This window comes from Aaosphaeria arxii (assembly GCF_010015735.1).
Source record: "Aaosphaeria arxii CBS 175.79 unplaced genomic scaffold BU24scaffold_2, whole genome shotgun sequence".
In the NCBI taxonomy this organism is placed as follows: Eukaryota; Fungi; Ascomycota; class Dothideomycetes; order Pleosporales; genus Aaosphaeria; species Aaosphaeria arxii.
The window spans coordinates 3646992-3674788 of NW_022983475.1; the positions used below are offsets into that span (position 1 = coordinate 3646992).

A 27797-nucleotide genomic window follows, 5' to 3' on the forward strand; every position below is an offset into this window, starting at 1 on the left:
GCTGAATATTTAACATCCGATCCGTCATCAGTACACCCGTCATCTTTCAACAACATCATACAATCCTTGTATTCTGCAAGACGACTACGGGTATGGAAGAGACTGAAGCGCCGAACCTTGAGCGGGCGACTGGCCAGATCAGAACTGTGCAGGCTTGCCAGCGATGTCGTAGCCTGAAGACAAAATGTCTTCCCAGTGAACGACCAGGCACGTGTCGAAGGTAAGGTGGAAATTTCTAAAAATGATTGGGAACGAGTATTCCCATACCTGTTAGCCCTTTCCCTGCTGACCTGATCATTGAAGATGTTTTTCTGCAAAACGTGACTGCCAATGGGCTGAAGCGCCACGGCGTACGAAACGGGTTCGCGGGCCATCGTGAGTAATAGGAAACTAGCTGTGAACAGCATGATTGAAGTTATTGACTCATAATCAGACGAATCTCACAAGTCGAACAAAAGATAGATGGTCTTGTCGCGAGTCTGGGCAAGAGGGATTCTGAAAGACCAATAGATGTGTCTGACTTGACAACGAACCCACCAGCCGGACAGCACCCAAAACCAGGAATATTTCCTGGCAGCTGGGTCCCATTTCCATCCTCATTTTCTGTGGATAATAATGAGCCTGAGAAAGAAGATACTCGACCTGAAAAGGATGCTGACCCTGCCAATCAACTCATCGAACGATTAAGGCTCATCCATTCCTTTAGCAACGATACAGATTCGAGTCGTCCGCCAGATAACATGTTTCAGTCTTCATCTCGAAATGAAGCACCTATTAGCAATGAAATACTAAGGCAGCTGCTCTCTACTGGTGAAGCGGACACATTGCTGAACGAATTTCGAACTATGTCTGATTCATTCCCGTTCATGCCGATTGCCCCAACGACGACTGCCTTTGAATTAAGTGCCACTAAGCCGATGTTGTTTCACGCGATCATGTTGGTATCAACTCCAAAGGACCACAAGCGTCAGATGGCCCTTGATGAGGCCTACCGTTCCGAGCTTGCGAACCGTACCATTATACATCCTCGCCGAACGCTCTCACTGGTGCAGAGTCTCTTAGTGTACCTTGCGTGGTACGTGATTTGGCCTTATTATGTCTTTCTCTACTCACATTCAAAGGTATCATTTCATCTTCAGTCATAAAACGCAGCAGATATTCTCACTCTTGCAGCTCACTATTGGTCTCGCGCTAGATATTGGCCTACATCAGAAAAGCAAACGAATGCCAATCGAACTTCCTGGACGGATTGTGCCCCCACTCCCATCAGATGAAGTACAGAGAGAACGGCAGCGATCTCTCCTTGGACTTTACTATCTTTCATCCACGTAAGTAGAGTTGGGCAAGATCGGTGTCTAGCATGAGGGGCTGATTCTGAGATATAGAGTTGCGATGGGAATGCTCAAGCCGCACTTCTTGAAATACAGCGACTATATGGCCGAGTCTTGCAAGAGACTGAGACGCGACCTTGAATACCCTTCGGATGAATGCTTACATCGCATTCTATCGCTTCGGCGCATTGACGATCAAATGTACGATGCTCTACACTCAGAAGAGGCACTCGATCTACCAATTGGCGACTCCCGTATTGCGATGAACCTCCGCTATCTGAGTACGCAGTTAGAGGAGTGGAAGCGAGAAAATGGAGAGACAGATTCGAATGGACTACGAGGTAATCACCAATACTGGAAACTCATAAATCAGCTGCTTACTTGAGATAGTCTTAGAAATGTCATATGACTTCAGTGAGTTGCAATTGTACGCTGTTTGTCTGCGGTCAGGGAAGCAAGTGTCACAAGCAGCAAGCTTTGATCCACAGCAGATGAATGCGTTTTTCAAGTGCTTAGAGGCTGCCAAGAGGTTTCTAGATACCCTTCTAGATGTTCCTGTCAGCGACTATTATCGATTCACTATGCCGCTCTGGATGCGCCTTCCATATGTGATCATCACTGCATCAAGGCTTTGCATCCCGAACGATGCAAATAGAGCTGCGCAGTGGGATGTCAAAGCTGCACAGGATCGTCTTCGCCTCGATTTGTACTTGGAATCCCTGAGTCATCGCATGCAGCTTCTCACAACATACGATGGCATTATACAGAAACACCATGACTTCTGGTGTGCCATGCGAATGATTATGGACCTAACTCGCTCATGGTATTGTAACAAGACCCGTGGAAGTCGAGACAACGCATCTTTGAGCAGCTCTTCTAACAATCTTTCGACACCCGAGACAATGACTAGCAGCAACCATGAGCACACTGCTCCAGCTTCCGGGACGCCTTCTTCATTCGGAACTATGGGAGTTTCAATGCCACCTATGACATCAATGGGTATGGACGCTGCAGGAGAAGACACTTTCTCGGGCTCCAGCGATCCATTTGCATTTATGCACGAAATGGACTTCGATATGGACCAATTTTTCGATATAGGAATATGGGGGCATGAAGCCTATGAGGGTATGGGTTTTGGCGGTCACTCGTAGATGTGGCTAGGCGAACTTGTTACGATCTCCAGATAGTTCCACTCCTCCCACAGTAGAAATCGCTTCTTCTAAACGCAGGATCTACCAGCCAAATATCGTATCCCATTGCCCGCATTTGTAAACCTGACAAGACTACCATATTTGTAGTCTCGCACGCGCACAGGCTTCTCGGGACTCCACTTTTTCAGGCGGGTCATCCTTTCAAGAAAGAACCGCCAGCCCGCCTAAAAGTGGCTATGGTCCGGAAATATGTAAACAAATCAAAACATCAGAAGCATGGCTAGAGAAGAATCGAACTGCGTTCGCCGCATCTGAGCATATTGGATCCTAATCCTATTTCCCTTGACAATGATTATTTAGCAACGAGTCGCGTAGACAAGCGCAATTGATGCTATTTCAGGTTCACGCTGTTATGTGTGCTATAGAGCGCTGAGGAGAAACATAAATTAGCCCTGCCTCAAAGATCCGTCGTCTCGCACGATACTATGCGCGAGAGACATTATACGCAAGCAAGGACTTGGAACCCTCACCATGACCCAACTATCGAATAATGATGAAAGTCGAGGGATCATTAATAACAGTTCATAAACATCACAACGATAAATTCGAACATTACTTTTGCGCGACTGAGCCCTGTGTACTCCTCCCAGCATGACGTGCTGATGCAATCGCGGCATGTCTTACATTTAATTCAACTATTACCGATGCATGCCATGGCCCTGAGTTAAGGATTAGGGAATCAGTGAGAAGCAGGAGCATTGTCTGCTATGCCTATAGTCTAAGCCTGCAATTTGAAGAACATTCAACATCGTATTGCTTCGTACAGTCTTATTACTCGCAATTGGTAGGAGTTGCTTACAGGTGACTCTAACCATTTTAGGGCTCCAACGCACGAGAAATGGTGGTTTGTTGTGGCTTTGCTGTGGAATGCACAGATCAGGGCATAGTCCTCCGCAACGCGAAAGGCTGTGATTGGGTTGAAATCGTGCCAGCCTCCAGGCACAGCATTGCAAGTCATCTTGCAATTTCTAAATTTCGAGGCGGTGGCGCTCTTGGTCGTTCATTCGTCCTCAGCTCCCCACTTAATGTTTATTCTCCAAAATAGACGGACCGGGGTGTGCTTTCTCGCAAAGTCGATGTCTTGGAGCATATCGATCGTCAAGACATATAAACACTGGTCTTCTCAGCGGATCACATTTCATCACAGCATCAAAGCATCACTTCTTTCTTTCCACTACAACCAAGGAACAGCCATTCTCATACCTTTTTCATTCTCTCAGCTCTCCTACTATCTCTCCAGCTATCTTCCGAAATGCCTTCTCTTTCATCTATGCTCCTGGCATCTGCCCTGGTCTGCTTCACTGTTGCATCGCCTGTCATCGATCGACGACATTCGGAATGCCCCGCCAGTACGACATTCTACAAGTGCAGGTCTAGAGCTGGTATTCAATTTGAGGGCTGCTGCAGTCAAGACGCGTGCACTCTAGGTTTCTGCCCTGATACTCAGTATCCCCCCTCAGCTACAGTCACTCCTTCTACTCCTTCGGCAACACCGGCACAGACATCCATTCCATCCTCGACACCAACGGCACTTCCTGCTACAGAATGCATACCTGGAGCAAACTTTACCCAATGGGAACCCAAAATGTACAACGTGTACCCGAACGCCACCGAATCGAAATACACCAATCTTACGGATACCTTCCTCATCACTCAAGAGACCGGTGCCGCGAACAAGCGGGACGCGATTGTCGTCTTCTCCAACATCAACGCCACCGACAACGCAGAGTGTGAACTGCAATGGTACCAGCCCCTCGCAGGATCGAACTTCGGATACTTCAATTCGGGCATGATGACTTGGTACCAGCTGGACATTCCTGAAGAAAAGTCATTCGATGAATTCATTGGCAACATCGATGAACTGAGCTATGATACTGTCAGGGATGTCATCGGTGACCGTGTCGGTCAGCCTGATATTTCTTTCTGGCCCCAGTCCCCGAGCTTGATGGATCACTTGGTTACAACTTTGCCTTGCAAGAAGGAGTTGGCCTTCTACGCTACTGTTGCTGGAGACACAGAAGGCATTGTGATAATGGAGTCCACTCCTTTCACCGAGAATATTGGGCCCCTGGGTTGGAACTTGAAGTACACATGCTAGGTCGAAGGCAACGAGTAACCTTGCCTCAACCATGCGTGTTGCATTCACTGTGCTGCATTTCCGGCGTTTCACGACCTGTATTTCCTTGCCTTCTTCAAGAGAGCATAACTCGATCATAGACCATTAATCATATAATCTTATAGTTCATCCACAAAATGACCCCATGATATTTTGATCGTTTGCTATGTTCACGTACCTGTGATTTGGAGAGAGTTCGATGGCCAACAAGCGCAATCAGATTGTCTTGATTATAATTTCTATAGAAGTAATTACTTTCGAAACTGAATCCGACTACCTCTTTAGAGCCTACCGTGAAGACTTATCCTTCCTATGTTATCCAGAGACTAAGCAGGTGAAGATTGCAGCAGGTATCATTACTAACTAGAAAACTAATTTTAGTAGATATTGTTGACTAGACCATGGTCAAAGCTCTGCCAAAGTGTTCTCTGCCAAAGCTACACTGTGTGCAGATAGGTCTGAGTATGCATCCAAACAAAGCAGAGTGTGCTACATTCTCAAACACTTGTCAAAGTTCATGACAAAAAGTAAGCTATGGTCCGAGTTTAATCAGATTTAAATTGGGTCATCTCAACTCTGGAATCCAGAAACTTCTCCACTGCCTTCGCTAGCATATGCTCGCAAATGAGAGATACCTGATGGACCTATAACATCATGCTCTTTGCAATTGCATGGAAGATGGAAGTGTGAGATATTTTGTCTGTCTGGGGTATTACCTCCTAGCCTATTCCTTAGCCTTGGAAACATGATGTTTGCTCGGTTCCTATCTGATATTTTCCTTCTCATGTCGGGAACAAGGGTATTGAGGTAAGTTTCCAATTTTCCAGGGTCGAGATCTTCTGTGGCCTCTGCCATGCAACGAGGGTCGAAGCCTGGTAAATGGAATAGGTGTTTGTAGAAATTCAAAAGCTGCCATCTTTCCCAACTGCTTGTCAGGTGGAACCCAAAGTTTGTATCAGATTCTCGATCCATGTGCGTCTCATAATAGGCGTGACAATCACGGCCTACATGTACCCTAAAACAGCTACAAAATCGCCCTGACAATGCGTGCTCAACCCCTATCATGAGCCGGTAGACACTGTACTCGCATGGAGGCGGCCTATGAAACCGAACTCCCTGAATCTCCAATTCAGAGATGTCGATCCCTTTAGTACGCATTAAGCCAGCTAGACTGGATGTTTCGTACGCGGAGACGATGTCGTCGAAAGTTGCACTAGATGACCCCAGTAGCAAGTATTGTCGAGCAAGTTCCGCTCGTTCTGAGAATGACTTGCAGTAACAGAAACCGAACTTAAGCCAAGACGAAGAACATATATCAGGGATTAGCCCAATGTTTGGCTGGATCGCTAGATAAAGCCTGAAAACATCTACCTGGGATTCACTGAGCTTGTACCCGTTTTCGACCCGATGTCTTAGGCCAAGAGACTCAATAGTATCGGTCATTGCGATAACCCAGATATCATAAGTCGTCTTGTCCCTGTTGGGGATGATAAATGATTCTGGAGATGAACGATCTAGAAACCAAGTCACACAAGAACATTCATCACTATTGGTGGTTTGTGCATGGTGTCGTTCAAGTTGACAAAATTGCTCCATGAATTTGTAGAGACTGCCAGCTTCCAGATGCTCACGTAACACACTAACGGCTTGGACGATTTTGGATAACATGGCGCCGTAGAGACAAGCAAGGTGCAGCACCTCTCGCGCAGTTTCGCAGTTGTTGAATCCGAAGCTGCTGCAGACGTGGTCATCTGCGAGCAGATAAAGCATGGCCTTGTTAAGCCCTTCTTGATTTTGAGCGTTCATGTCTCTTGTGGCTATCCGAATGGCCCATTTGAGAAAATCAGCGTCATTTGGCCGACTTGGCACCCTGCATGTGAAGACGTGGTGCATCCAGTGTCGTCTTTGGCAAGTTTTGGAGCAGTAATATGTCCAACAAGCTGAGCACTTGTATGTTGCGATTTTGCGACAATGCCGGCATACCTTTCGGCTTAGGCATTCGGTAGGTGGCATCTCGCCCATCTTTTCTAACGCGAATGTGCTCCTCTCGTGATTGGTTTTGGATGTTTCGGCCTCCTCTATGGGTACAGATGCGACTCCTCGCCTCTGGGATCCACCCATCAGAATAGCATATCCAGGTTCCTCTAATGAAGGGAGAAACTCAATCTGATGCTCTGAAGCGCTGACTCCGCCAGGGCCGAGCATCATTCTTCTGTAAGATTTTTAGTATCTGTGTATCTAAGCTTAAGCTAATCAGAGCGAACATACGTCATCGTCTGCGACCTGATAGAAAATATCTGGGCTTCCCTTTGTATAGCTTGTGCTGTGGACAATGCTGCTGATGATTGCTGCAGCAGATCTCTGTGAGGAGGAGGATACGGTATGTTGAGAATGCCCCGCAAGTTGTCTCTGAGGAGTATCGAGAACTGACGTAAGACCTGAAGTGATTGTAATGGAAACGTTCGCGGTAACGCCCATAACGGGAAAAGGGTCAGATGTGTGCCGCGCGCCTGGAAGGTCCCATGGCCTATGCGAAAGAGCTCACAGAAGAAACAGCACTTCCTACTGCATCCAATATAAGGAAAGACTTTACTGGTGCGGCTTTCATGCGCATGCAGAAGGTCTTCGGTATAGAGAATGAGCTGAACCTCTGCATGAACCGTTCTTTTCGAGCGTGATCGTTCAATGAAGTCCGCAATCTTTTTTGGAATTTGGAAGAAGTCCCTCCAGTTTTGAGTTAGAAAACAATGACCAAGAGACTCTAGAACCTCAGTTGGGGATCTGCTGTCTGAACTCTGAGGCCTGCAAGCTACCACTGTTGGGACCTGCTGAAACCTAATGCATGTGAAATTCAACTTGGTTGCAAAATCCACGAAGGTAACAGCTGCAAAGAACATCCGAGTCAAATACAGCAAAGAGTCCCATGCCTTCTTGAATAGTCGGTTATCATCATGAAACGCTTGCCTGAGAAGACCTTTCAGTGCAGGTCGCTGGCGGGGATGCCGCACAATGCGGTAGACTTTCTTTAGAAGATTCTTCGTGGGGATTGGTAGGACTTGGTCGACGCCATTCCCAAAGACATGTTGAAATTCGCTGTATACCTCCTGGACAAGAGTCTCCTCTTCTAGGTCAGAGAAGCAGTCCACAGCCTTATCCGAAACAACTTCTTCTCCTATTCCACCAGGCAGAAATTTGAAGTGGAGACCATGGTTGTCTTGCCATTCCCTTGATGTGACGCGGAGGAGTTCTCGTTGGAGGTTTTGGCCTGTGAGCATCTTGGGAAGCTCAATGATTTCTTTCGCCTCTTTAATGACTTCGCAAATTATCGCAGAGTAATATTTTACGCGGGATTGTAAATGATCGAATATCTTATCAAATACCTGGTCGACTGATTCTGTTTGTCCACCCTCTGGCCGTGATCCTGCCCATTCGTTGTTAGATATAGTTGAAAATACCGTTTTCGTCCACGGAAGGAAAAGGGTTCTCTTGCCATTCAATATGATGTTTTGAAGTAATTCCTCTAATTTTTTTAAGAAATGCATGTCAACGGTATCAAGCCCTTCATTCTTGCTGCAGAGGAATTTGACAGCCTTGGCCTCCGTATCCTCCACCATGATAACACTAGCAACGTGTTTAGCATCACGATTTCGCTTCTTCTGTACTCGGGTGCCTTTAGCCGTTTTGAACCGAGCTAAAACTTCAGCCAGGCGATCCAAAGTGTTTCGTTTTATGGCATCGATTTCTGCACCTCCACCAGCGACTAGGACTTCGAGTTCGGCTTCATCCATATCCAGGTCCTCTTTCTCAGGGTCGAGTTCACGGCTGCCAGAACGGGGCGGCTCAGAGATGTGTAGACTGTTTACCTGTCCATCCAAATCTATAGCCGTCTCCGTGATGAAGGATAAGATATTAGTGAGATCAGAGATCTCTTGTTGGAGGAGGCAAAGCTCGTCCATGATTTCTCCAGCCCGGTATAGCTGCTAGGCGTATTCAACAGCTTCGTATGTCTTTAGGGCCGTACTGTGCTGTGGTTCATAAAACTTGCGTACGACGGCGATCGCTGGAAGGGACCTACTCATATCGCGTATTGCGCTATTCAATAGGCTGCGCTGGGAGCGGGCACCATGCTTGCCCATATTTTCTCTCCTACCAGCAGCAGTTACTTGCTATTCTTCTTCTCTTTATAATACTATAATAGGTATCATAAATTAATGTCCTAAGAAATTAAACAAATTAATAATTAGCTAGTTATAATTAAAGTACTAAAGTTAAATTAAAGATAATAAGCTATGGAGCTGTCTAAGATACAAGAAAAAGGTTTTTATATAGTAGGATAGGTAGCTACTAGAGGCTATTTACTAGGTAGAAGTATAGGGGCTATATCCTCTATCTAATCTAGTAGTAAAAGGTATCTTTGTAAGGAGCTACTCCCTGAGAGTAATGTGCTAGAATAAACAATTGAGGATTTGATAAGGAGTGAGCGGAGTTCTGGTTACACAAGGCTTTGATGTGCTGCCTTCCGCAGAGGCGAATCGGCCCGGAACTTTGGTCTACAATCGGTACTCGCTCAGATCTCCAGTCACTCCTCTCGTCCAAACCTGCCCTCTAACTACATGGTCACTTGTTCCTTCTCCCAATCCCTTTAGACTTCTGATACCCCTATCGGTGAATCCTAACCTCCGGAACATTGCCTTTGATTGTTCATTATCAGGATTGCAGATCCCAGAAACCTTAGTCACGCCCTTCTCTTTCGCGAAGTAATCAAGTAACCCGGACGCCGCTTCAGTAGCATATCCTTTTCCCCAGTACGGTCGAGATAGTGAAAAGCCCACATCCGGCACTGTGGGCCCGCTGGGATGCTTTCTCAACTTGAGGGAAACTATGCCAATGTATTTTCGATCTTGAGGTGACTCTGATGCGAACTCTCCGTTTCCATCGCCTGCGGTCGGTTTAAGACTAACAATGTAGCGCCCAAAGCCGGTTTCAGCTTGTCCTTCAAGGTTGGAGATAATGTTGTTCCGAGCTAATTCGCGGCTTTGAAATGCGTCCGAAACTCCCTCATTGGCTTTGACGACCTCTGGGGAATTCCTAAGGGCCAGGAAGAAGTCGCAGTGCTCGTCAAGGTCAGGTTGAAAATACGACAGATTTAGCCGAGATGTCGCGACATGAAAATTGGGATCCATGGTCTTGTAATCGCGAAGGGAAGAATTAACAATGGATAGAACTGGAGATGGGGAACCTTTGGGGTTTTTGAATTGTCGATTGTTTGGTACTGAGATTCTCTTCGTTTCTCGAACTATCGATACTACCTAGGTAGTTATCTGAAGTCGTCGTGGATGGGTGACTCATTATGCCGCTTTAGGCCGGAAGGGCGTGCGATTGATCGGATTCTGGGAAGATAGCTAAGTGCAACTAGTCACACCAGCACAAGAATTGAGCACTAATTCCAGCTTCACTCATAAAAGTAGCATTGTTGATGAGTCTATAATCAAAACCTAGGATTCATCGCTTTATGGTCAGGCCGTCAAGCGTGTGCCTCTCCCATGGGACCATTTCACCTCACAACAACTAGAACGAAGGCTTCTCGTTAGATCCACGATGCTCCGAATTCCGCGCGTCGGACCAATTCCGATGCACGATAGAAATGCTAGCCAGGTAACATCACTAAGTTCTTACACCCGGTCCTTGAGAAGCACCATAGGTCCTTTGCGGTTCGACACAAAAATTTCGTATGTCTGGTATTGATCCTTGACCTGTCGTCCAGGCCTCCCCTTCGGATCACCGCCTCCCAAATCATTAGTAGGATCTTGGATGATCTCGTACCTCCAAATTGTCTTAGCCAGCACAATTCTCATCTCCAACCAGGCCATATTCTTTCCAACACATCCACGGGAGCCTGTCGAAAAAGCGCAGAAAGCGCTTTCGGCCAGAGCAACACTCTCTGCTGTGGATCCTCCTTCACCAATAATCCATCGCTCTGGTTGGAATTTCAAGGGATCGGCATAGTATCGCTCGTTGTATTGCATCGCCCAGAGTGCGGTGCTAACGAGTGAGCCCTCAGGAAAGTATTTCCCATCGACGGTAGTTCCTCCTCTGAGTACTTCTCTGCTCGGTTCGGCGCTCACTGGGGGCGCCATGCGTAGGCATTCGTAGAGGATAGCAGTAAGATAATCACATGATTGCAGTGTGCTGCCAGATTTGATGTCGTCGTAGGTTGAAAATGTGGCCTTGATCTCTTTGGCTAATCTTGCCTGAACTTCAGGGTTGCGAGCAAGATAGAAGAACATCGCTGAAATCACAATGGCGGTTGTATCTGATCCCGCAATGGTCAGAAGTTCACACTCAGCATACAGCTCTGATAGGGAATAACCGCGCTCCCCAGTTTCCGGATCGACCGCCTTGAAAAGCCAGTGGAAAAAGTCCTTGCGGACTTCTGTTGTGGCTTCGGGATTTTCTTCTATTTCTTTCTGCTTTTGTGTTCTTTTTTCCAGGCAGTCCTCGACAAATGCCTCCCAATTCTTGACGGCGGGTGGCGAGTATGCCGCAAGTAGATTGTCCAGTCCGCGCGGTTTAAACCAAACCCAGATCGATGCCCACGGAGACCATGCCATCTGCCATATGTTAATTACTCGCGATGACCTGCGTTCATGTGGATGCAACTCTTACCGGATTCAGTATTTCCATGAATTGTATCATGATCTCCGGCACATGTCGTAGTTCACTATCAGGCTCCTTCATATCGAATGATTTTCCAAAACAAAGATCGCCGAGAATATCGAAAACAAGATACGTCACATTGTCAGCCATATTCAACGGGGCTGTACAATCATCTTCTGGCTTCCTCTGCTGCCCAAGCAAATCCAACCATCGATTGACATTGCTGTGGATGAAGACTTCTGCTTCGCGCAGTGCAGCCTCTGAGAAAGCGTAGTTGAGAACTCTTCGTTTCCGAGCATGTACAGAAATCGCGGTACAGTTCCAGGTGTTTAATGTATCAACGGTACGCGGCCAGACCTGGTAGTATTCGCTCTTCTTGACATTGCCTTTAGGTCCAAAGATGTGTTTGTAGGCGCTTGGTGTATTGATGCAGACACCGTCGGGTCGATGGCGGAATTCGTTACCTACGAGAAAAAGTGAGCTCTAATGATATCGCATGAAGAGGTGAATCTAGACACCTACCGTACTTTTGCTGTAAGCTCAATAGCCAGAGATGACGATCTTGGTTCTTCGTATGCCACCAGGACGGAATGCTGCTCAGCCTTGCCCAGAATGGCCCCGGATACCTGGCTAAAGGATGGAAATAGAGTCTGTAAATTGCTGTACCCAGTACATAAGCAATTACCACCGAGAATCCTAACACAAACAGATTGGGATACACGAGGCTTTGGACAGCCATGACATCTATTCAGTGCCTGGCAATCTCGAGAGTGTGAGATGGTGTTTTCACACCCAAAATCGAAAATCTGGTTATTTGAAGAATTCAAGACTGTGCCCGGGAAGACCAATAGCTAAATCTTTATGGGTTTTAACACTGATCCATAGAGCCGATGAGGGGCAAAGACTCCACCGCGGAGAAGATCTTCATGAGGTTAGGTGCTCTAGTTAAATCTTGAGGGATTGGCCGTTGCCTATTATGAAACTGCCATTAAGAATTACGCCCGTTGTATACATGCAGATCCCATATCTCACATCGGTCCATTGGCGGGAAACACACAAGCGTGCCGTTTTCTGACCCATTTTATTATTCCCCCGGTCCACAGCCCTAGCATGACAGGGGAGAATCCCTGTAGTGCCGTTGTATCTTAAGAATTCGCTGTCGTGGATTCGCAGACCGCTGCCATAGTTTACAGGCTTTTGTGGTCTATACGAACAAATGCAGTAATGATTTGCAAGATTGAAATTCCAGGGAGGTTGTTTGTGTTGGTTGTCTCTCCCTATGAGTGGAGAAAGGCCCTTGCCCCAAGGGTCATCTATCACAGGTTGTCCATGGATGGATGCCTCGGCATTTACTAGACCTTTTGCTTGTAACTATGATATCGTGTAGAGGCGCTCTAAATATGGGATGTCCGACGTTTCACGAACTAAAAAGCCACAAAAGTCTAGGTCCATTGATGAAAACTGATCACATAGAAGTATTACATTTACATAGGGAACCTTGTTGTGGATACTATGCATAAGTTCAGTCTCAGATCATGCTCTAATATCCTCTTTTGGAAGATAGAATAAATCTTCGTTGTTCCATTACAATCTGAATAAGGCGCTGTTAATTTCTTCTGCCATCCTTAGATTCCTATTCGCAAGAGCTAGATAAAGCATTTCTATTACCTTGGAAGAATCCTTTAGTAGCCAGCTTTATCGGTGCATTTTATCCAGGCCCTGTGTACTCCGTACGGTTAAAAGCACATAGCACGATATGATTTGCAGGAGTCAGCATGCAGAAGCCAAAGAGATCTCGTGATAGAAAGCTGACGTGTGAATTCAATCTTCAATGTGTGCAAGTATGGTCAGCAACGTGGTTGCTTTTTATCATTACCCTTCTAGGGAACTCCAAGGGAAGCTTTGGACTGTTTATGTTGGAAGCGATTCGTTCATGCAGTGAATTACGGTACATGATGGCTTGCATTGCGATTACATTGTATTTCAGACAATAGATGAATGGTCAGAACCAAAATTTCGTACATTTACTGATCGCGAAGTCTATATTACTGTCTGATGAGTATCAACCATATCTTTCGCTAAGAACCATATCTTTCGCTAAGCCTGGTCAGCATCAAGACGCGCAGGAGCGTTCGCATTGATAGTCATGATCAGCTGCATCCAAACAGGACACTTACTAATTACAAAATCAGTAGTGCATATATATAGATATCTGCTGACATATCTATCAAAATTGTTTTTTCTCAAGGTCCGAGGATCTCCGTAACTAAGATGCTGGCCAGATACCAAGCGCGTCATATCCAACCTGCAGTGTACACCTGCTGTCCTTGTTCAAAGTGCTCTGCGTTCCCAACTTATTCGAGCAGGCTGTTGAGGCCGTGCAAAAAGGGAGGTGTAGTCAGTCTTAGGTACTGTACGAGAACCGTCGACCGTTGAGAATTTGTAGTTGCGAACCAATGTCGCAACAATTACACCAAGATTGACATACGCAAATTTCTCGCCGATGCAACGATGCCGCCCTGCCCCAAAAGGCAGGTATGGACTTTTGGTGCCCTTCGACGTGGCGCCATAGCCATAATCCACTATCTCGTCAGCGGCGTCAACGTCAGTTTGTGATTCCCACCGCGAGGGATCCCAAGTCGCCGCATTTCCGAAGTACTCGTCACTGAGAGCGGTGACGACAGGAGATGCAAGCATAACCTTGTCAGTGCCAATGACATACTCAGTTCCTGGGACGTTGATTGGTTTTGTTACTTTGCGCATGATTGAGGTGATTGATGAGTGTACTCGAAGTGTCTCCTTTATGACACCTTGGAGAAAAGGCATCTTATCCAGGTCCGAGTACTGAAGGGGAGGCAGTTCGCCGCTTTGGCTGAGGTTCTTTACTTGTTCAAGGTACAATTGTTCCACGACCTCTGGCTGGCTCGCTAGCCTCAACATGATCCAAGAGCTAGCACTGGAACTCGAATGCTGACCCGCCATGAGGAGGGTGATCATGATGTGCGCGATTTCCTTATCCGGCACTGGTTTTCCGTTTTTATAGCTCGATTGCATCAAGTTTGCAATCATATCGGTCTCCTCTTCCGCACCCCCCGTTTTCGATTGCCTTCTCTTTTGTATAATTTCTTCATAAATCGCCCGCATCTTCGCATGCGCTGCATCCCTCCTACGATTCTGCGGAAGCGGTGCCCAAGGCATCAAGAAATTGATCGGCCTGAACCCCATATCCAAGTCATGGTACAGATCCGCGAACTCCCTTTTCAACTTCTTCCTTACCTCGGCCCCTTGCAAAGCTCTCCCGGCCGTGAAGATTGTTATCTCAGCCATGGCAGAGCAGATTTCGACTTCCCCTTTATCGCCCTTCCACTCTTCTGCGCTCTTGATGTAGTCGAGGACTTCCTTCTCGATAAGAGGGACGTGGGATTCGAGTGCGGTTTGGGTGAGGCCGTACTTGATGAACTTCTTCTGCTCGATGAGCTTTGAATTGGGGCAGTCGTACACGACGTCGGATCCGAACACGGGTGTGGTGAGAGGTGAGTATATCTCTTCAGCGTTGAGATGCGTGTGTCGCCCATTGAGTATGAAGTCATTCCCAGTAAGACCCAGGTACACGGTGAGACGTCGACCGAACAGGATGAAGGTGAAAAGGTCGCCGTGCTAATTGGCAATCGTTAGCAACCAGGAATTGTCGAGATGTCTATACTAGGCACATATCGACTGTACACACAGAATATAACTTACCTTTTCTCGACATGAGGTCAGGAATCCGAGCGGATCCATCCCGTACGCGATTGCATTACCAACGAAGGGTATCCAGTGGAAGACCACTGGAGGTTCATTGGCCTTGCGGAGGAATTTCTGACTGAACAAGTTGACCAATACAATGAACAGTACAGCTCCAATTGTAGAGTACAACACAGATAGAACAACACCCATGGTCAAAAGAGTAAGTCAAGTGGGATTTATCCGCACTGTTCGGGTCTATTCTTTGTTTTCGACGATACTACGAACTTGAATGTGGATGATACATCCTCAAATACCTCCCCGTTGAGTTACCCCTTTCAGTAACTTAGATCGGATCTTGCATCTCGGGCCGCGATCTTTCCAAATGGTCTGATGTGCATCTACTCCGGATGCATCAAGATTCACTGACTAAAGAGGAAGGGCTAGCCTCTTTAAGAAGGCCATGCGATGCTTGGCGTGATTGCTAGGAGAGGACACAGCCCTGTAGCCTATCCCAAGCAATTGGAGAGGAAGTCCCATAACTACCTTAAGTAGATAGGTAGGTAGTAACATCATTTTAACCTTGCATTGCTATCGGAATTTGACCACTATAGTTACATCCCAAGGCTCGAATATTCGTTGAATAGCATACTCCGTACTTCCTTTTGCACTATTCTTGGAGGTTGATGCGTTACAAGAGATATTGTGTCGATTGACAGCCTTGTCATAGCGGTATAGGACTGGACCCGCTTTCCAGGCAGCCAAATTACCCTTTCTGTATGTGCAGCTCATCATTTTGTTCATTTCTGCACAATCTCTTCCTTCGCTCCCCCAGAGGTAGCCCTTTAGCCGATGAATATTGTGTTAGTAATCGTGAAAGGTTTCTCCTAAGACCTTGAGAGTTTTAGTTAGCACTTAGGTCTTGAGTCTTGTTCATTCACTAGCTTGGAATACTAACCTTAAAATCGATGACGACGCGTACACCGTTCTTGCGGAATGCCGCTCGTAGGGAGGATAATTCTTCTGGAAACATGATAATCCGATCTTCACTCAAAAAGATCACTGTGATCTGGATTGACTCCAGGCATTCACAATCGTCGATTATCGCATACATGCGCCTCATCCAGTTCAAGAGGTCCTCGGGATGTCGAACGAGCTTCATTTCTCGAATTTTTGCTCGGTAGGTATGGACCAGTCCCCATGCATGATCATTGCTGACATTGGAGATAACTACGGGGCACCAGGTTTGCTGTGATAGGAATAGACTATCGGGATCGTCTGGCTCGGCACCCGTGTCTATTTTAATGGTTGTTGAGTCCTTGAAATCCAGTTTCTCATATCGTATCCGGAGCCTTTTCAGATATGGCCACGGTCGTTTCGCGCAATCCAATATTATCTGCAGTAGCATGTTCGCTGGAAAATCATCGCCCCATAACGAAGTGATGTCCAGATACTGAAGATTACCGCAAATGAAATACGTGAATAAGAGGCCCATAAAGCGGCGCACGTCGCTTGCTTCGGGCTTGAACCCCCTCCAGAAATTGTAATTCTGCCCAAAGTATTGTAGGTTGGGAAGTGGGATCTTCGCATCGGTGAAAACATCCCAATCAAATCGGGCGTGTGGTTCGAGGTGTATCAGATCCAAGTGGCGAAGAGACTCGGAGTGATATTGCAGAAGCCTGGAACACGGTAGAGGGATTTTCAGAACTTCAAGCTGGTCCCTGCCCCAGAAATTAGGGCAGATAGCATCTCCTCCAAAACCCAAGCCAGTTCTAATGATGAGGTCCGGTTCATCGCAATTTACATCGAGTATATTGAGGCTCAAATTCCGCAGCCGAGGCAGAAGTGTCAGGGCGTGACCCACCCGGAGCATATATCCTTGCTCGTCTTTGGCATTGAACATGAAGTCCAACTTGTGTATAAGACCGGCCAACTTGCTTGACGTGAACATGGACCGGAAGAAAAGTTGAATGGGCGAATCGTCTCGTCGGTGGAATTCTGTGGCGTAAAGATTGACGGAATAGTAAAGAGTCTCGCGCGCAGCAGGAGAGCATTTTTTCGACACAAGACACAAAGAAAGTAGGGAGGGTACACTGAGATGACTGGCTATCAGAAGCAAGAGTTCATCGGGCAGTGCGTCCAGTGTCATCGTCGGCGCCGGGTTCGTAATCTTGGAATCTTTGAAGATCATGGCTGTAATGCGTGCGCATCAGTTGAATTGAGGGAGCGGGCAATAGTTTTTTTAGTAATGTTACGCAATGCTAGAACTGCATGAGTTAGAGCTGAGGTTCATTGTTGTGTTGCCCGTTGACGCTGTAGCCTCTTGGAAACGGGGCACAGGTGAAGGCAGAAGGGGAGAAGTGAAAAGTGGGCATGATTGCCTATTGGTCGACCGCAGTGTAAACTCAGCAGCTCACCTGGTCATCGTATCTTGTCGTCTTAAGTGTGTTGGGGACGATTTTACCTTGTGTACCTGTTTGTAGTGATATCCATAGCCTTTAGCGAAATGTTTCCCCGTACTTGGTGCGTGACTCCCTTAAGCAAAAGATGGGAAGGGGCTAGGGTTGGGGACTGCCCACCACGGTCAAAATAAGCATCCTCGTTAAGATTTGAGTGGTCTGGGAGTTCACGAATATGATTAGTGTGAGAGACCTGTGGGTGCGATCCGACCAAGAAGATATCGAGACGGTACATGATAACCTAATTTGCACTGCTAGTGGGTCTGATAGTGAGGTCCTTCCGAGGGCTTTCTAGAACTGACCGACACGAGGTCTTCGCATGTTCTAATGCAATGTTGTTCAATACGAGTTTGGAGAGATGAACGCGGACTTCTAATAGTGCTAAACCGTTGATATTGGATACACTTTTCTGATAAGATCGTGAGAAGAACCCATTTGCCAATGCCTACCGTTTCAGGTCTGCGTCTGATCTGCAGTTACTCTACTGTCGACATAGAAACGTGATCCTGACGTTTCTACAGATTTCCCACTGTCCACTCTGGAATACTGACCAAAACAGTCGGATCTTAATCAACCTCTCAACTACCCGCGCGTACAGTACTGTTCGACGCTGTCACTCGTACATCACAAACGCATATGCTCATGGATCACAACAACCAAATGGCTGGGAGTCTGTAATATTTCTCCAATTATATAGTCTGGCAGCAGTACTTACTACCGCAAAATAATCAGTTCTCCCTTCTTTTAGACTCATGAATCAAGCTTCTTGAACCAAATCATCGGATCCTTCTCATCGCCAAACTCAATACCCAGCGACTCCACCTTTCCGCTGGAATCGATCTTGAACTCCGACTTCTGCTTTCTGGCATAATCCGAATAAGCCTCGAATACTGTCTCCGGCGTCTTGCAATCGTCCTCGTCAAGATCGATCAGTTCGGCAATGAAGAGAGTCCCAGAGAAATGCTCGAATCCGATCACGAAAGGGGTACATCGATCGAAGCAATCAGTACGAAGCTTTCCGTCCGCGACCCGAAGGGTGATTTCTTTGTATCCCGGATGCCAGTACTTGCCCACGAGAGCCTCAACGGGCACACTTAAAGGAAGTTTTGGATCTGGAACAGTCTTGTAGGGATTGCTTTCTTTCTCTTCCTCCGCCTCCGCCGCCCATTTCTTCGTCAGGTCGCGATAATATTTCGCCCAATCGACTCTATCATCAACAGGGACCCGGAGGAGATCATCCATCAAGCGCTTGAACACCGCCTCCGCGACCTTCCAAGCATGATTCGAGTTTCCAAACACCACTATTCCCCACTCCTGCTTCGGCAGAAACCGCATCACGCTGCTGAACCCCGGGACCGAGCCGTCGTGCGCAACGACAGGAATGCCACGATACGACTCCGTGGACCATCCCATCGCATACAACGCCGGACTCAAGAACGGAACGTCATCGTCCTCGTCCTCGAGCGGTATACTACGCGGCCTCCTCAACTCCGTGTGCGACTCCTCGGACAGCGGACCGCCGCGCTTGATCATCGTCTGGATCCACTTCGCGTAGTCATTCGCGCAGCTGAAAATGCACCCGGCGCCCGTCCCCTCAGGCTGGTTGAACATCGGGATCGGCTTGTAGGTTTCTTTCTTCTTGACCCAGGTGTACGCTTGCGCGAGGCGGTCCGTTGCGTTGCCGGCTTGCACTTCGCAGATGTCGTGGAAGGTGTTGGTCATGCCTAGCGGCTCCCAGAATCGGGTCTTGAGGAATTCGGCGTACGATTGTCCGCTCAGCGTTTCGACGAGGTAGCTGGCGGCTGTGTACATTATGTTGCAGTATTGGTGCTCTACCCGCAGTGGCCTGGATAGAGGGAGATTGCGCAGGTTTCTTGTGATGGATTTGGGCGTGTCGGGATTCGCTCCGCGATAGCTAAAATACGACTCGTCGTGGCTTCAGGACGAGATTAGAGATTAGTTTGTTGGATTTACAATTGGATGGTTTCGATTACCGTGGCATGCCGCTACGATGGCTGAGGATGTCCTCGATGGTGACATGCTCGGTGTACATCGGATCGGCCAGCACGAAGTCATCTGGCAGGAGCTTCGAAACGGGAGTGTCCCAATGGACGTCTGGGAACTTTTCGTCGTCCTGGACGAGCAATGCGACGGCCGATGCTGTGAAGGACTTGGATGTGCTGGCGCAGTCGAACAGCGTGTCTGCTGTCACTTTGTCGTCGCTCGACAACTTTGCGTAGCCATAGCCCTAGACTGAATGAGCTCTTGCTTCAAAAAAGATGCGCAAAGGCGAGGGGCATATGGCGATGGATACGTACCTTTGCTTGGATGTCATCTTTCTTCACAATGGCGATGGAGATACCCGGGACGTGGAATTCCTTCATCAGCTCCTCTACTTGCTCATCGAATTCAGATGTAAATGCTGCCATGTTCGCGGTACAATTACAATGCAATGCAAAACAATGCAATACAATAATATGTAGCTCTGTTCAATGTCAGACGTTACCCCTCATGTATAATAAACAAAACCAACCCCACGTTAAACGTTCAAACTCGGCAACAAAACAACGTCAAGCTCTCCACCTCCAACAAGCGCTTACCTCTCGAAGCACCACTACCACCGGTGAACCCTTCATCGGCACCGAGTACCCTCACCTAACTTCTACGTCGTCCCCATCTTCTGAGTCACAACCAGATCTCATTTACCTTTTCCAGGTAAGCCTCCGCGTTAAGCGATCTCTCCGCCCTTCGTCATTATCACTCATACCTCTGTGATTCCAATCCCATATCCCAATGCGTGCATAATCTTTTGAATCGTCATTATGCTGTGAGTCCTCTCCAACGGATCTCCACACTCTAGAATCTTCCTTGCCGTTCATTCGACTGCCAGTTGTAACGCACACAAACGATCATCCGTCATAGGATCGACCATAGCTGAAGAAAAATGATGCTCCGTGGTGACGCACCGCCGATGCTCCATCATCCATATGAATAGGGTTCTCTCGATCACGATAATTAAAAGAGAAATATTTATATTGATTCCATAGCTTGCAGGATCTGTATGATAATGATGGAGGAGGAGCTCCACTTGTCAAATGGAATTTTGACGTAGCATCGCAAGCTTGTAGCTTGACTTGACCAGTAGATAGAAACCTTACTATATCTCACATTTGTACGGTGTAAATGCTACATTCCTTGCACTACTACTTCCCTGACTCAAGTCGTATCATCAACTACGTAGGTAATTACCAGCTATTCTGAAGCAATTGTTCAATCACGTGATAGTATTACCTGCGTGGTGATCCAGTACCTATTTTTTTTATGGACAGACATGAGATGTTGATTCGGAAACGAACGCGATGTCAATTAGGTAACTTGCAGTTGCAAATATCAAAATGAAATCAATCTTTATACTCTACCTCCAAGGACCTCGATGAAGGAGTTTGAATGATAGAAAATGATAGTGTGGATCCAGTACTTTGTGTTTCGTGGTAGGACCACGAAGATGTAGGTGTACAGAAAACGCCTTCATCGATCCCCGCATAATGCATGATACATTACCTACGCAAAGCCACAAAGAAGGATTTAGACATGCATCTTCCTGCCAAAGCAAGTCACAGTGCGAAAAGAATGAAAGCGTTCCTTTTTGCCTCTTTAGGTAATTCACGCACGACTAGATGATTATATACGACCATCTATTTTGGGAGAACTGTTGAAGAATGGCCCAACGGACCGAATTCCCAACATAAGGGCTGGGAAGCACGTGGGCGGCGTGTACCATGGAAAGCGTTCTCTCACGATACTTACGAGAACCCATCCAAAAAGCTAAATACCTACCGTTCTACTATTCCTATCGATTATTAGAACTCTCTAGAAAACCGCAAAGTAGTAGAAGCAATAATTAAATAAGTACTGTAGATGTGTTGAGCTCATCTAGCACCACCAAACGGCGTAAAACCGGCGCATTCCCATTTCTATTGTTAGAAGCATCTGGGGTTTCTTCCCTTCCTTCCGCGTGTGGTTAGTTCGATTTATTGGAATGCAACCCGCAACACGTTTTTGGCTGTCACGTTCTCACTATTGAGTACCTAATGTTCTAGAAACCTCGGTCTTCGGTCGTCTATACAGTTGCGTGATGAAGGGCTCGTATTTATTTGGTGGTGGAAGTAAGGGCGCGGTTGATTATTATGAAGGATGAAGGAAGGTAGGGTGGGATTCGTATTGATGCGGCGTGGCTTTGGTACGGGACGTCGAGAACACGAGCACCGAGCACGAGCTGAGGAAGGGGGGAGGATGTTTAAGGGTCTTTGGTGCGGGACGGGCAGGAGAAGAAGGGAGGGGGCTGCTGACGGCGGGCGTGGATACGGAGGATAGATGCAGGAGTAGTGATTATTGTTCGATAATGGGCATGAGCATGAGCATTAATTAATGAGGATGGCGGATTACTGAAGGGGGCGATTGAGCAGTGAGGTTTTATTGAAATGGCGGAGGGGGCGGCGTTGAGTGGAGTGATAGTTCATGGAGGAGTAAGTGCCAGTGGTGGACGGAGGATGTGCGTTGCGCATTGATGGATTGTCGATCAGTCTCGGACTCGATGACGACGACGGAGGATAGGCCTGGGGACGAGCAGGTTCAAATACAGCAGTTATTCATTGTGATGTGTGCAATAAATCCATGGTAGATAACTACTAGATAGAAGACATGAGGTTGATGTTTCTTGTTGAGGGGAGTAGAGGAAGTGCCCAGGCTCTAAGGGAGGATTGGACTATTGGAGTTTGTCTTGTCTCGAATGGGAGAGCTGAGGCAACCAACGACGCCTCCGGTCATTTTAAGCCGGACCCCATCACTACAACCTACCACAGACCACTACTGTACCTACTGTACCTAATACTACTACTCTACTGTCCATCGCCACAGAGATGCATCTGCTATAGATAGATCATTGGGGTGTACGCGCAATGCAACGATGATCATCAACCCATCCTCATCATCAAGCTTCATCCAGGAGACAATAGTAAAAGGGAAGAGGATGTGGAAGATTTTGTAGGGTTGTCTTGTTTACCTGACGTTATTCCTGTTGCTATGTGAACCTGTTAATATGTTGGTTACTCGTGCGTCATTCGTGGGTCCTTGGGTCTGTGTCTGTGTCTGTTTATGGGTGGGAGGCGGGTACCAGCCGAGCATAGACGGACCCCAGCGCCCAGCAACAACCCAGCCCTGTCGATTTCCTACCTTTCCCTTACTCTCACCAGCCATCAAACACAACAGAACAGAGCATTACGGAGACACACGGTGGATAGTCAATCATTATGGAATGACTAGTGCAGGATCAGATCAGAACTGCAAATGGAGGATAATGATCCCAATAGAGTAAAACGTGCGTTTCCTGAGTAACACCACGGAACAACAGCCACCTTACTACCACCCACCACCTAGTTAACCCAGTCCAGAGACCAACCGCCTTTGGAAGGGGTGAGTGTCACACCTTTCTCGTAGCGGCAGGAACGGCACACCCACCAATGGACACTAGACCACCCATAGACAATAGACCATAGACAATAGGCCATCACTGTCCCATCAGCCATCATCAGCCATCAACTTTCCTCTCCTCTTTACTGCTAACTACTCAACACCATACCATCTCTTCTACCTCCTCTCCTATCCCTATCTTATCTCCTCTCTTCCTCTCTCCTCTCCTCAACTTCATCATCAATAGTCACTGTCGCTATCACCGGAACTCATCTCCCACCCTGGAAACACAGTCGACACCCCTACTCTCCGCCTAGGTCGCCTTGTTCCGTTTCACCCTTTCACTGCCCTGCCCTGCCCTGCCCTGCCCTGATTTCTCCCATAGCCGCAACCGGTTTTCTTTATTGCACATACAGAGTAATACCATCTCGATCCTCGACGCGTACGCACACACTCGACTCTTGGTATTGCAGTCGCTCTCCTCCACTATTACTGGGGCTCGGCCTTGGTCTTGCTTTCCTCATCGTAACCAACTACTACTGCCATTGCATCACGTCCACCTCGTACAGCAATGGCAGCTTCACACAACTACCCCCAGTACCCTACCTCCTCCCCATACTACGAGCCCAGCGACGTGTCGTCGGTAGACCCTTCCAACCCCATGTTGCAGAGCAGTAGTCCTCCTCCACCACCCGCCCACCGAAGTCCCGTTGGAATGCATCCCGACAGCGCGTACGGCAACATGCAAGGACGGCCACAGCATGGCAACCCCAACAACTACTCGGATTACACGCCGCCAGGCATAACACCAGGTACGGATAACCTTGGCGAAAGCGCTGCTGGTGGTGGCATCAATGGCATCGCTATCGGTGTCGCCAACGCAAACGAGCGCGAGAGTGGCCTTCAGGCTCTCCGAGACATTGACAATTGGGGACGAAATGGTAACAATCTTGCAGGTCCCTACAACGCGCCCCAGGACCGCAACTATCAAGGCAACGCCTCTTTCGACGACCACCACTATGGCTACGACCAGCCTGCACCTCCTCGACCCGTTCACTCGCAATCCTCCTTCAACTCCAACGCTCCTCTATCCGCCTCCGCCGCTATGCCCCATGCCGCTGGCAACACCTCCCCCATCACAGGCTCCTCAGAGCGCAGTCTCCCTCTCTCCCATCGCCCCTCGCCCTCGCAGAATTACCAAGACACTCCCTACAACCGCTACTCTTCCTCAACCCTCCAGCACATGGGCGCCATCAACCCCAACGAAGCAGACGATGATGACGACTGGGGCATGGGTCCGCAACAACCCAACCAACCAAAGCGACGGTCCTTCGTGCCCTTTGGCAACTCGCGCGACCAGAGTCGAGAGGGCACCCCTGGGTCCAGCGTTGCCGCACTAGGCGCGGGAGTCGGCGCTGGCGCCGCGGCAGGGACTTTCGCCGCCACGCGCGACCCAAGCGGGCAGTACAACGCGGTTCCTGGTGGCTCGGGCGGGAGCGCAAATGGAAGCAGCAATATGGAGGCCCAGACAGGGGAGAAATCAGAGTGGCTTGCTTCGCAAAATCATGGCAGCAAGAAACTGAAGTGGATCGTCGGTACCATAATTGTCCTCGTCATCATCGGCGCCGTTGTTGGTGGTGTACTCGGAGCTTTGCTGAACAAGAACAAAGGCGGCGGCGGAGGTGGAAGCGGCAGCAGCGAAACACCGCAAACGGTCGCCGACGACAACAAGAAGGACCTGACAGCCGACTCTGCAGAGATCAAGCAGCTCATGAGCAATACTGCGCTCCACAAGGTTTTCCCAGGAATCGACTACACGCCCCTGAATGCCCAATATCCCGAGTGCCTCCATGTTGGACCCTCCCAGAACAACATCACCCGCGATATCGCCGTCATGTCCCGACTTACAAATGCCGTCCGATTGTACGGAACCGACTGCAACCAGACGGAGATGGTATTGGAGGCCATTACCCGACTCAAATTGGAGAACGAGATGAAGATCTGGCTCGGTGTCTGGCTCGGCAACAATGAGACCACCAACGACCGACAGATCTCGCAGATGTGGGATTTGATCGACCACCACCAGGAAATTGACGGCAACAAGAAGGCCATCCAGAACAAGTTCAAGGGCATCATCGTGGGTAACGAAGTGCTTTACCGAGAAGATCTCACGGAACAGGAACTGATGCACATCATCGGCGACATCAAAACGAATCTGACGAAACATGAGATTAATCTTCCGATCGCAACCTCGGATCTCGGAGACAACTGGAATTCGCAGATGGCAAACAGTGGCAATATCTCGATTGTCATGTCTAACGTGCATCCGTTCTTCGCTGGTGTTACGGTTGATAAGGCCGCCGGCTGGACTTGGGATTTCTGGAACAATCACGATGTGATTCTGACCAAGGGCAACGACGATGTCAAGCAAATTGTCGCTGAAGTCGGATGGCCATCTGGTGGTGGCAACAACTGTGGATCCGGGACCTGTACGACAACCAGCGAAGGTTCCGTTGCTGGAGTGGAAGAATTGAACCAGTTCCTCGAGGACTGGGTCTGCCCCAGCATGAACAACGGCACGGAGTACTTCTGGTAAGTTTTTTACCCTTCGAGATGAGGTCTTGACTCGATTACTAACTGGTCTTAGGTTTTCTGCATTTGATGAGCCATGGAAGATCCGTTACAACACCAAAGGAAAAGAATGGGAGGACAAGTGGGGCTTGATGGATGTGAACCGCAAACTCAAGGACGGCGTCAAGATCCCCGATTGCGGCGGCAAGACAGTTTCATGATCTTGAAGCCTCACTTGCGTACTTCTTTCCCTTCTTTTCCGGATACCTCTATCGATCTCAGCATTAGCTCGGCGTTTGGCGGCAGCGCCATTGGTTCGGAGTGAACCTGTGGCGCCACTTGTATTTGATTTCTTGTTTTTATCATGGTCTGCGATCTTGCGCATAGTTCGCATTGGAACGAAAAAGAGTAGGCATTGTTGGTTTCATTTTCCAGGCCAGGTCTTTTCCGGACACTACCATCCTTTTGGTCCATGATTGGCGTCGCATCATTATCTTCATCGGTTCATGGCGGGCGTGCTATCCTTGCACTGCGCCTTTTTTTTCCATGTCTTCGGCATGGCATTTGCGATAGTACATACAACATTTGGATTTTGTACATGGGGGGAAGTTCTGGGTTATATGAGACTGGGCATGGCGGGAATTGTATTGAGCGGCACATATGTACAACTCACTCATCACACGAGTATTTATCCGGTGCTGTACTCGATGTTTATACAACAGCCCCTTCGAGCCCGGTCCCTCGAGATGATGGAAGAGAGGGAGGGAAGTACATGATAGCGCATGCATAGCGGCAGCGAATCATTGTTGTCGAGCGTCTCAAGCGAAGTCGCCATTTTAATATGCAAACATCCACGCATATTTGTAGATAGATACGACCGATACATGAATATAATCTTTCCACACACACCCAACCACTCTTGCACCACTGCAACTGTATCATGGATTATCGTTTGCCTTATTTGCCTTATTTGAACCCCACTTTCTCGTACTTTTCGAAGGTTTCACAACATCTTGTCTTCGCCTATCTTAACACCACACGTGCCTGTGTGAGATGGTTTGAACATCACACGTTATGTCGTCTACATTCATACGTACGATCTCCACATGATTACCTGGTATGTACCTACCAGATAAGTTAGGCACGAACACATTTTCAATAACCCGAGTACCTCAAGACGTTCACCATGTCTAGCCAAAACCCCAAGTCCAATACCACCAATCTGTCACACCCTTTTGTAGCTTCGAGGAACTGATGGAGTGGTCACAAAAAAGAAGATATTGATATTGACACTAAAGATGGATTTCTAATCAGGGGAGGTAGAAGCGGAGACGAGAAATGCAAATGTCAATTGAACCCCGTTTGAAGAAAAGTTCGTGGATTTAATAGCTACAATCACAAATTCTCAGTTAGACACAGAGACCTACTTTCCCGAAACAGTATGGCAACGTGGACGAACTTCTCAAGGGGGTAAGCTGTATCACGACCGAAAGCAACGCCGTTGTCGAATATACCCCTAGATACCTTACTCACCGGGCGTGCTGGTGCGTTTCCGTACCGCGAGGTGCCAATTGTTCGTGATGGGAGGCATTGGAGCTTTGGTGTCTTCGCGGAACGGGAAGAAGGGGAGTTATGTACTGTATTGTACCGTAGGTTGTGCGTGATAGGATTTCTTGTTTTGGGATTGGATATCTGGAACGTTGTATGTGGAGGGGTCATGAGGGGTATGAAATCGTGCATAGATGCTTTTATGTGAAGTAAATGACAAAGGAGCTAGGAAGTAGGAGTTGCTACAGGAGATGGTCTCTATCTCGTTATGCTTGTCTCGTACGGTAGTAGAGTGAAGTGAGGGTGAGTTGGACACGGCGTGATGGTATGTTAAACTACTAATGTGGCGCTTGAGATTGGTAGTGTGGTATAATAGGATGGGATGAAGCTACTCAGAGGCCAGCCACGAGGATAGATGAAAGTCCTGGAAGAGTTCAAGACCAGACAGGTCAGGGCTATGATGAGGAATTAGGACTAGCTAGTAGGTTTTTCAAGGAGGAGAGACGATGTGTTTGGAAATGTACGGAGTAGATGGTGGTTGCTTTGCGGGAAGTCCCTGTGGTGTCTTAACGCAACATCTGATAGGTGAAGGGCCAGCCCTGGTGGTCTTGAGCAATCGGGTTTCCATACACTGAGACCGGAGAGAAGTTCTATGGGATGATTGGATGTGCACTATTGCGTATAGACGCCTCTATAAAAAGGGACATCGCTG

General features: G+C 47.9%; 8 protein-coding genes across 8 annotated transcripts; 3 read left to right on the forward strand and 5 right to left on the reverse strand.

Annotated features, from left to right (window-relative positions):
• Positions 1 to 92: 92 nt before the first annotated feature.
• On the forward strand, positions 93 to 2482 carry BU24DRAFT_342753 (uncharacterized protein; the record flags this gene model as incomplete). Its single annotated transcript, XM_033523329.1, has 6 exons — positions 93 to 220; positions 304 to 375; positions 434 to 1075; positions 1122 to 1328; positions 1386 to 1672; positions 1728 to 2482. The coding sequence occupies 6 exons, from the start codon at positions 93 to 95 to the stop codon at positions 2480 to 2482; spliced, it is 2091 nt and encodes a 696-aa protein (XP_033388147.1).
• Positions 2483 to 3678: 1196 nt separating this feature from the next.
• BU24DRAFT_419420 (uncharacterized protein) lies at positions 3679 to 4800 on the forward strand. Its single transcript, XM_033527212.1, has one exon. It carries the CDS (start codon positions 3795 to 3797, stop codon positions 4638 to 4640), a length of 846 nt encoding a protein of 281 aa, XP_033388148.1. The 5' UTR covers positions 3679 to 3794; the 3' UTR covers positions 4641 to 4800.
• Positions 4801 to 5228: 428 nt separating this feature from the next.
• Positions 5229 to 8614, reverse strand: BU24DRAFT_341661 (uncharacterized protein; the record flags this gene model as incomplete). Its single annotated transcript, XM_033523283.1, has 3 exons — positions 5229 to 6870; positions 6927 to 8038; positions 8114 to 8614. The coding sequence occupies 3 exons, from the start codon at positions 8612 to 8614 to the stop codon at positions 5229 to 5231; spliced, it is 3255 nt and encodes a 1084-aa protein (XP_033388149.1).
• A 343-nt stretch (positions 8615 to 8957) lies between these two features.
• On the reverse strand, positions 8958 to 9947 carry BU24DRAFT_419421 (acyl-CoA N-acyltransferase). Its single transcript, XM_033527213.1, has one exon. The coding sequence runs from the start codon at positions 9839 to 9841 to the stop codon at positions 9209 to 9211; it is 633 nt and encodes a 210-aa protein (XP_033388150.1). The 5' UTR covers positions 9842 to 9947; the 3' UTR covers positions 8958 to 9208.
• A 198-nt stretch (positions 9948 to 10145) lies between these two features.
• BU24DRAFT_489690 (cytochrome P450 67) lies at positions 10146 to 12116 on the reverse strand. Its single transcript, XM_033533658.1, has 3 exons — positions 11838 to 12116; positions 11325 to 11779; positions 10146 to 11269 (listed from the first exon to the last, which is right to left on the reverse strand). The coding sequence occupies exons 1-3, from the start codon at positions 12052 to 12054 to the stop codon at positions 10331 to 10333; spliced, it is 1611 nt and encodes a 536-aa protein (XP_033388151.1). The 5' UTR covers positions 12055 to 12116; the 3' UTR covers positions 10146 to 10330.
• A 1435-nt stretch (positions 12117 to 13551) lies between these two features.
• Positions 13552 to 15576, reverse strand: BU24DRAFT_127554 (cytochrome P450). Its single transcript, XM_033520969.1, has 2 exons — positions 15057 to 15576; positions 13552 to 14972 (listed from the first exon to the last, which is right to left on the reverse strand). The coding sequence occupies exons 1-2, from the start codon at positions 15249 to 15251 to the stop codon at positions 13647 to 13649; spliced, it is 1521 nt and encodes a 506-aa protein (XP_033388152.1). The 5' UTR covers positions 15252 to 15576; the 3' UTR covers positions 13552 to 13646.
• Positions 15577 to 18167: 2591 nt separating this feature from the next.
• Positions 18168 to 19999, reverse strand: BU24DRAFT_419429 (beta-lactamase/transpeptidase-like protein). Its single transcript, XM_033527214.1, has 3 exons — positions 19816 to 19999; positions 19492 to 19745; positions 18168 to 19433 (listed from the first exon to the last, which is right to left on the reverse strand). Exons 1-3 carry the CDS (start codon positions 19924 to 19926, stop codon positions 18248 to 18250), a joined length of 1551 nt encoding a protein of 516 aa, XP_033388153.1. The 5' UTR covers positions 19927 to 19999; the 3' UTR covers positions 18168 to 18247.
• A 3235-nt stretch (positions 20000 to 23234) lies between these two features.
• BU24DRAFT_127617 (glycoside hydrolase family 17 protein) lies at positions 23235 to 25884 on the forward strand. Its single transcript, XM_033520970.1, has 2 exons — positions 23235 to 25558; positions 25614 to 25884. Exons 1-2 carry the CDS (start codon positions 23538 to 23540, stop codon positions 25756 to 25758), a joined length of 2166 nt encoding a protein of 721 aa, XP_033388154.1. The 5' UTR covers positions 23235 to 23537; the 3' UTR covers positions 25759 to 25884.
• The last annotated feature ends 1913 nt before the right edge of the window (positions 25885 to 27797 follow it).

Excerpts from the sequence above, each read along its gene's own strand:
- BU24DRAFT_419420 (XM_033527212.1), top strand. The coding sequence starts at position 3,795 with ATGCCTTCTCTTTCATCTATGCTCCTGGCATCTGCCCTGGTCTGCTTC.
- BU24DRAFT_419421 (XM_033527213.1), bottom strand. The coding sequence starts at position 9,841 with ATGGATCCCAATTTTCATGTCGCGACATCTCGGCTAAATCTGTCGTAT.
- BU24DRAFT_489690 (XM_033533658.1), bottom strand. The coding sequence starts at position 12,054 with ATGGCTGTCCAAAGCCTCGTGTATCCCAATCTGTTTGTGTTAGGATTC. Across the intron at positions 11,780-11,837 it reads GAGCTTACAGCAAAAGTACG|GTAACGAATTCCGCCATCGA; the intron begins GTAGGTGTCTAG and ends TTTTTCTCGTAG. Across the intron at positions 11,270-11,324 it reads TCATGGAAATACTGAATCCG|ATGGCATGGTCTCCGTGGGC; the intron begins GTAAGAGTTGCA and ends AACATATGGCAG.
- BU24DRAFT_127554 (XM_033520969.1), bottom strand. The coding sequence starts at position 15,251 with ATGGGTGTTGTTCTATCTGTGTTGTACTCTACAATTGGAGCTGTACTG. Across the intron at positions 14,973-15,056 it reads TGACCTCATGTCGAGAAAAG|CACGGCGACCTTTTCACCTT; the intron begins GTAAGTTATATT and ends ATTGCCAATTAG.
- BU24DRAFT_419429 (XM_033527214.1), bottom strand. The coding sequence starts at position 19,926 with ATGGCAGCATTTACATCTGAATTCGATGAGCAAGTAGAGGAGCTGATG. Across the intron at positions 19,746-19,815 it reads AAGATGACATCCAAGCAAAG|GGCTATGGCTACGCAAAGTT; the intron begins GTACGTATCCAT and ends CATTCAGTCTAG. Across the intron at positions 19,434-19,491 it reads CATCGTAGCGGCATGCCACG|CCACGACGAGTCGTATTTTA; the intron begins GTAATCGAAACC and ends CTCGTCCTGAAG.
- BU24DRAFT_127617 (XM_033520970.1), top strand. The coding sequence starts at position 23,538 with ATGGCAGCTTCACACAACTACCCCCAGTACCCTACCTCCTCCCCATAC. Across the intron at positions 25,559-25,613 it reads AACGGCACGGAGTACTTCTG|GTTTTCTGCATTTGATGAGC; the intron begins GTAAGTTTTTTA and ends AACTGGTCTTAG.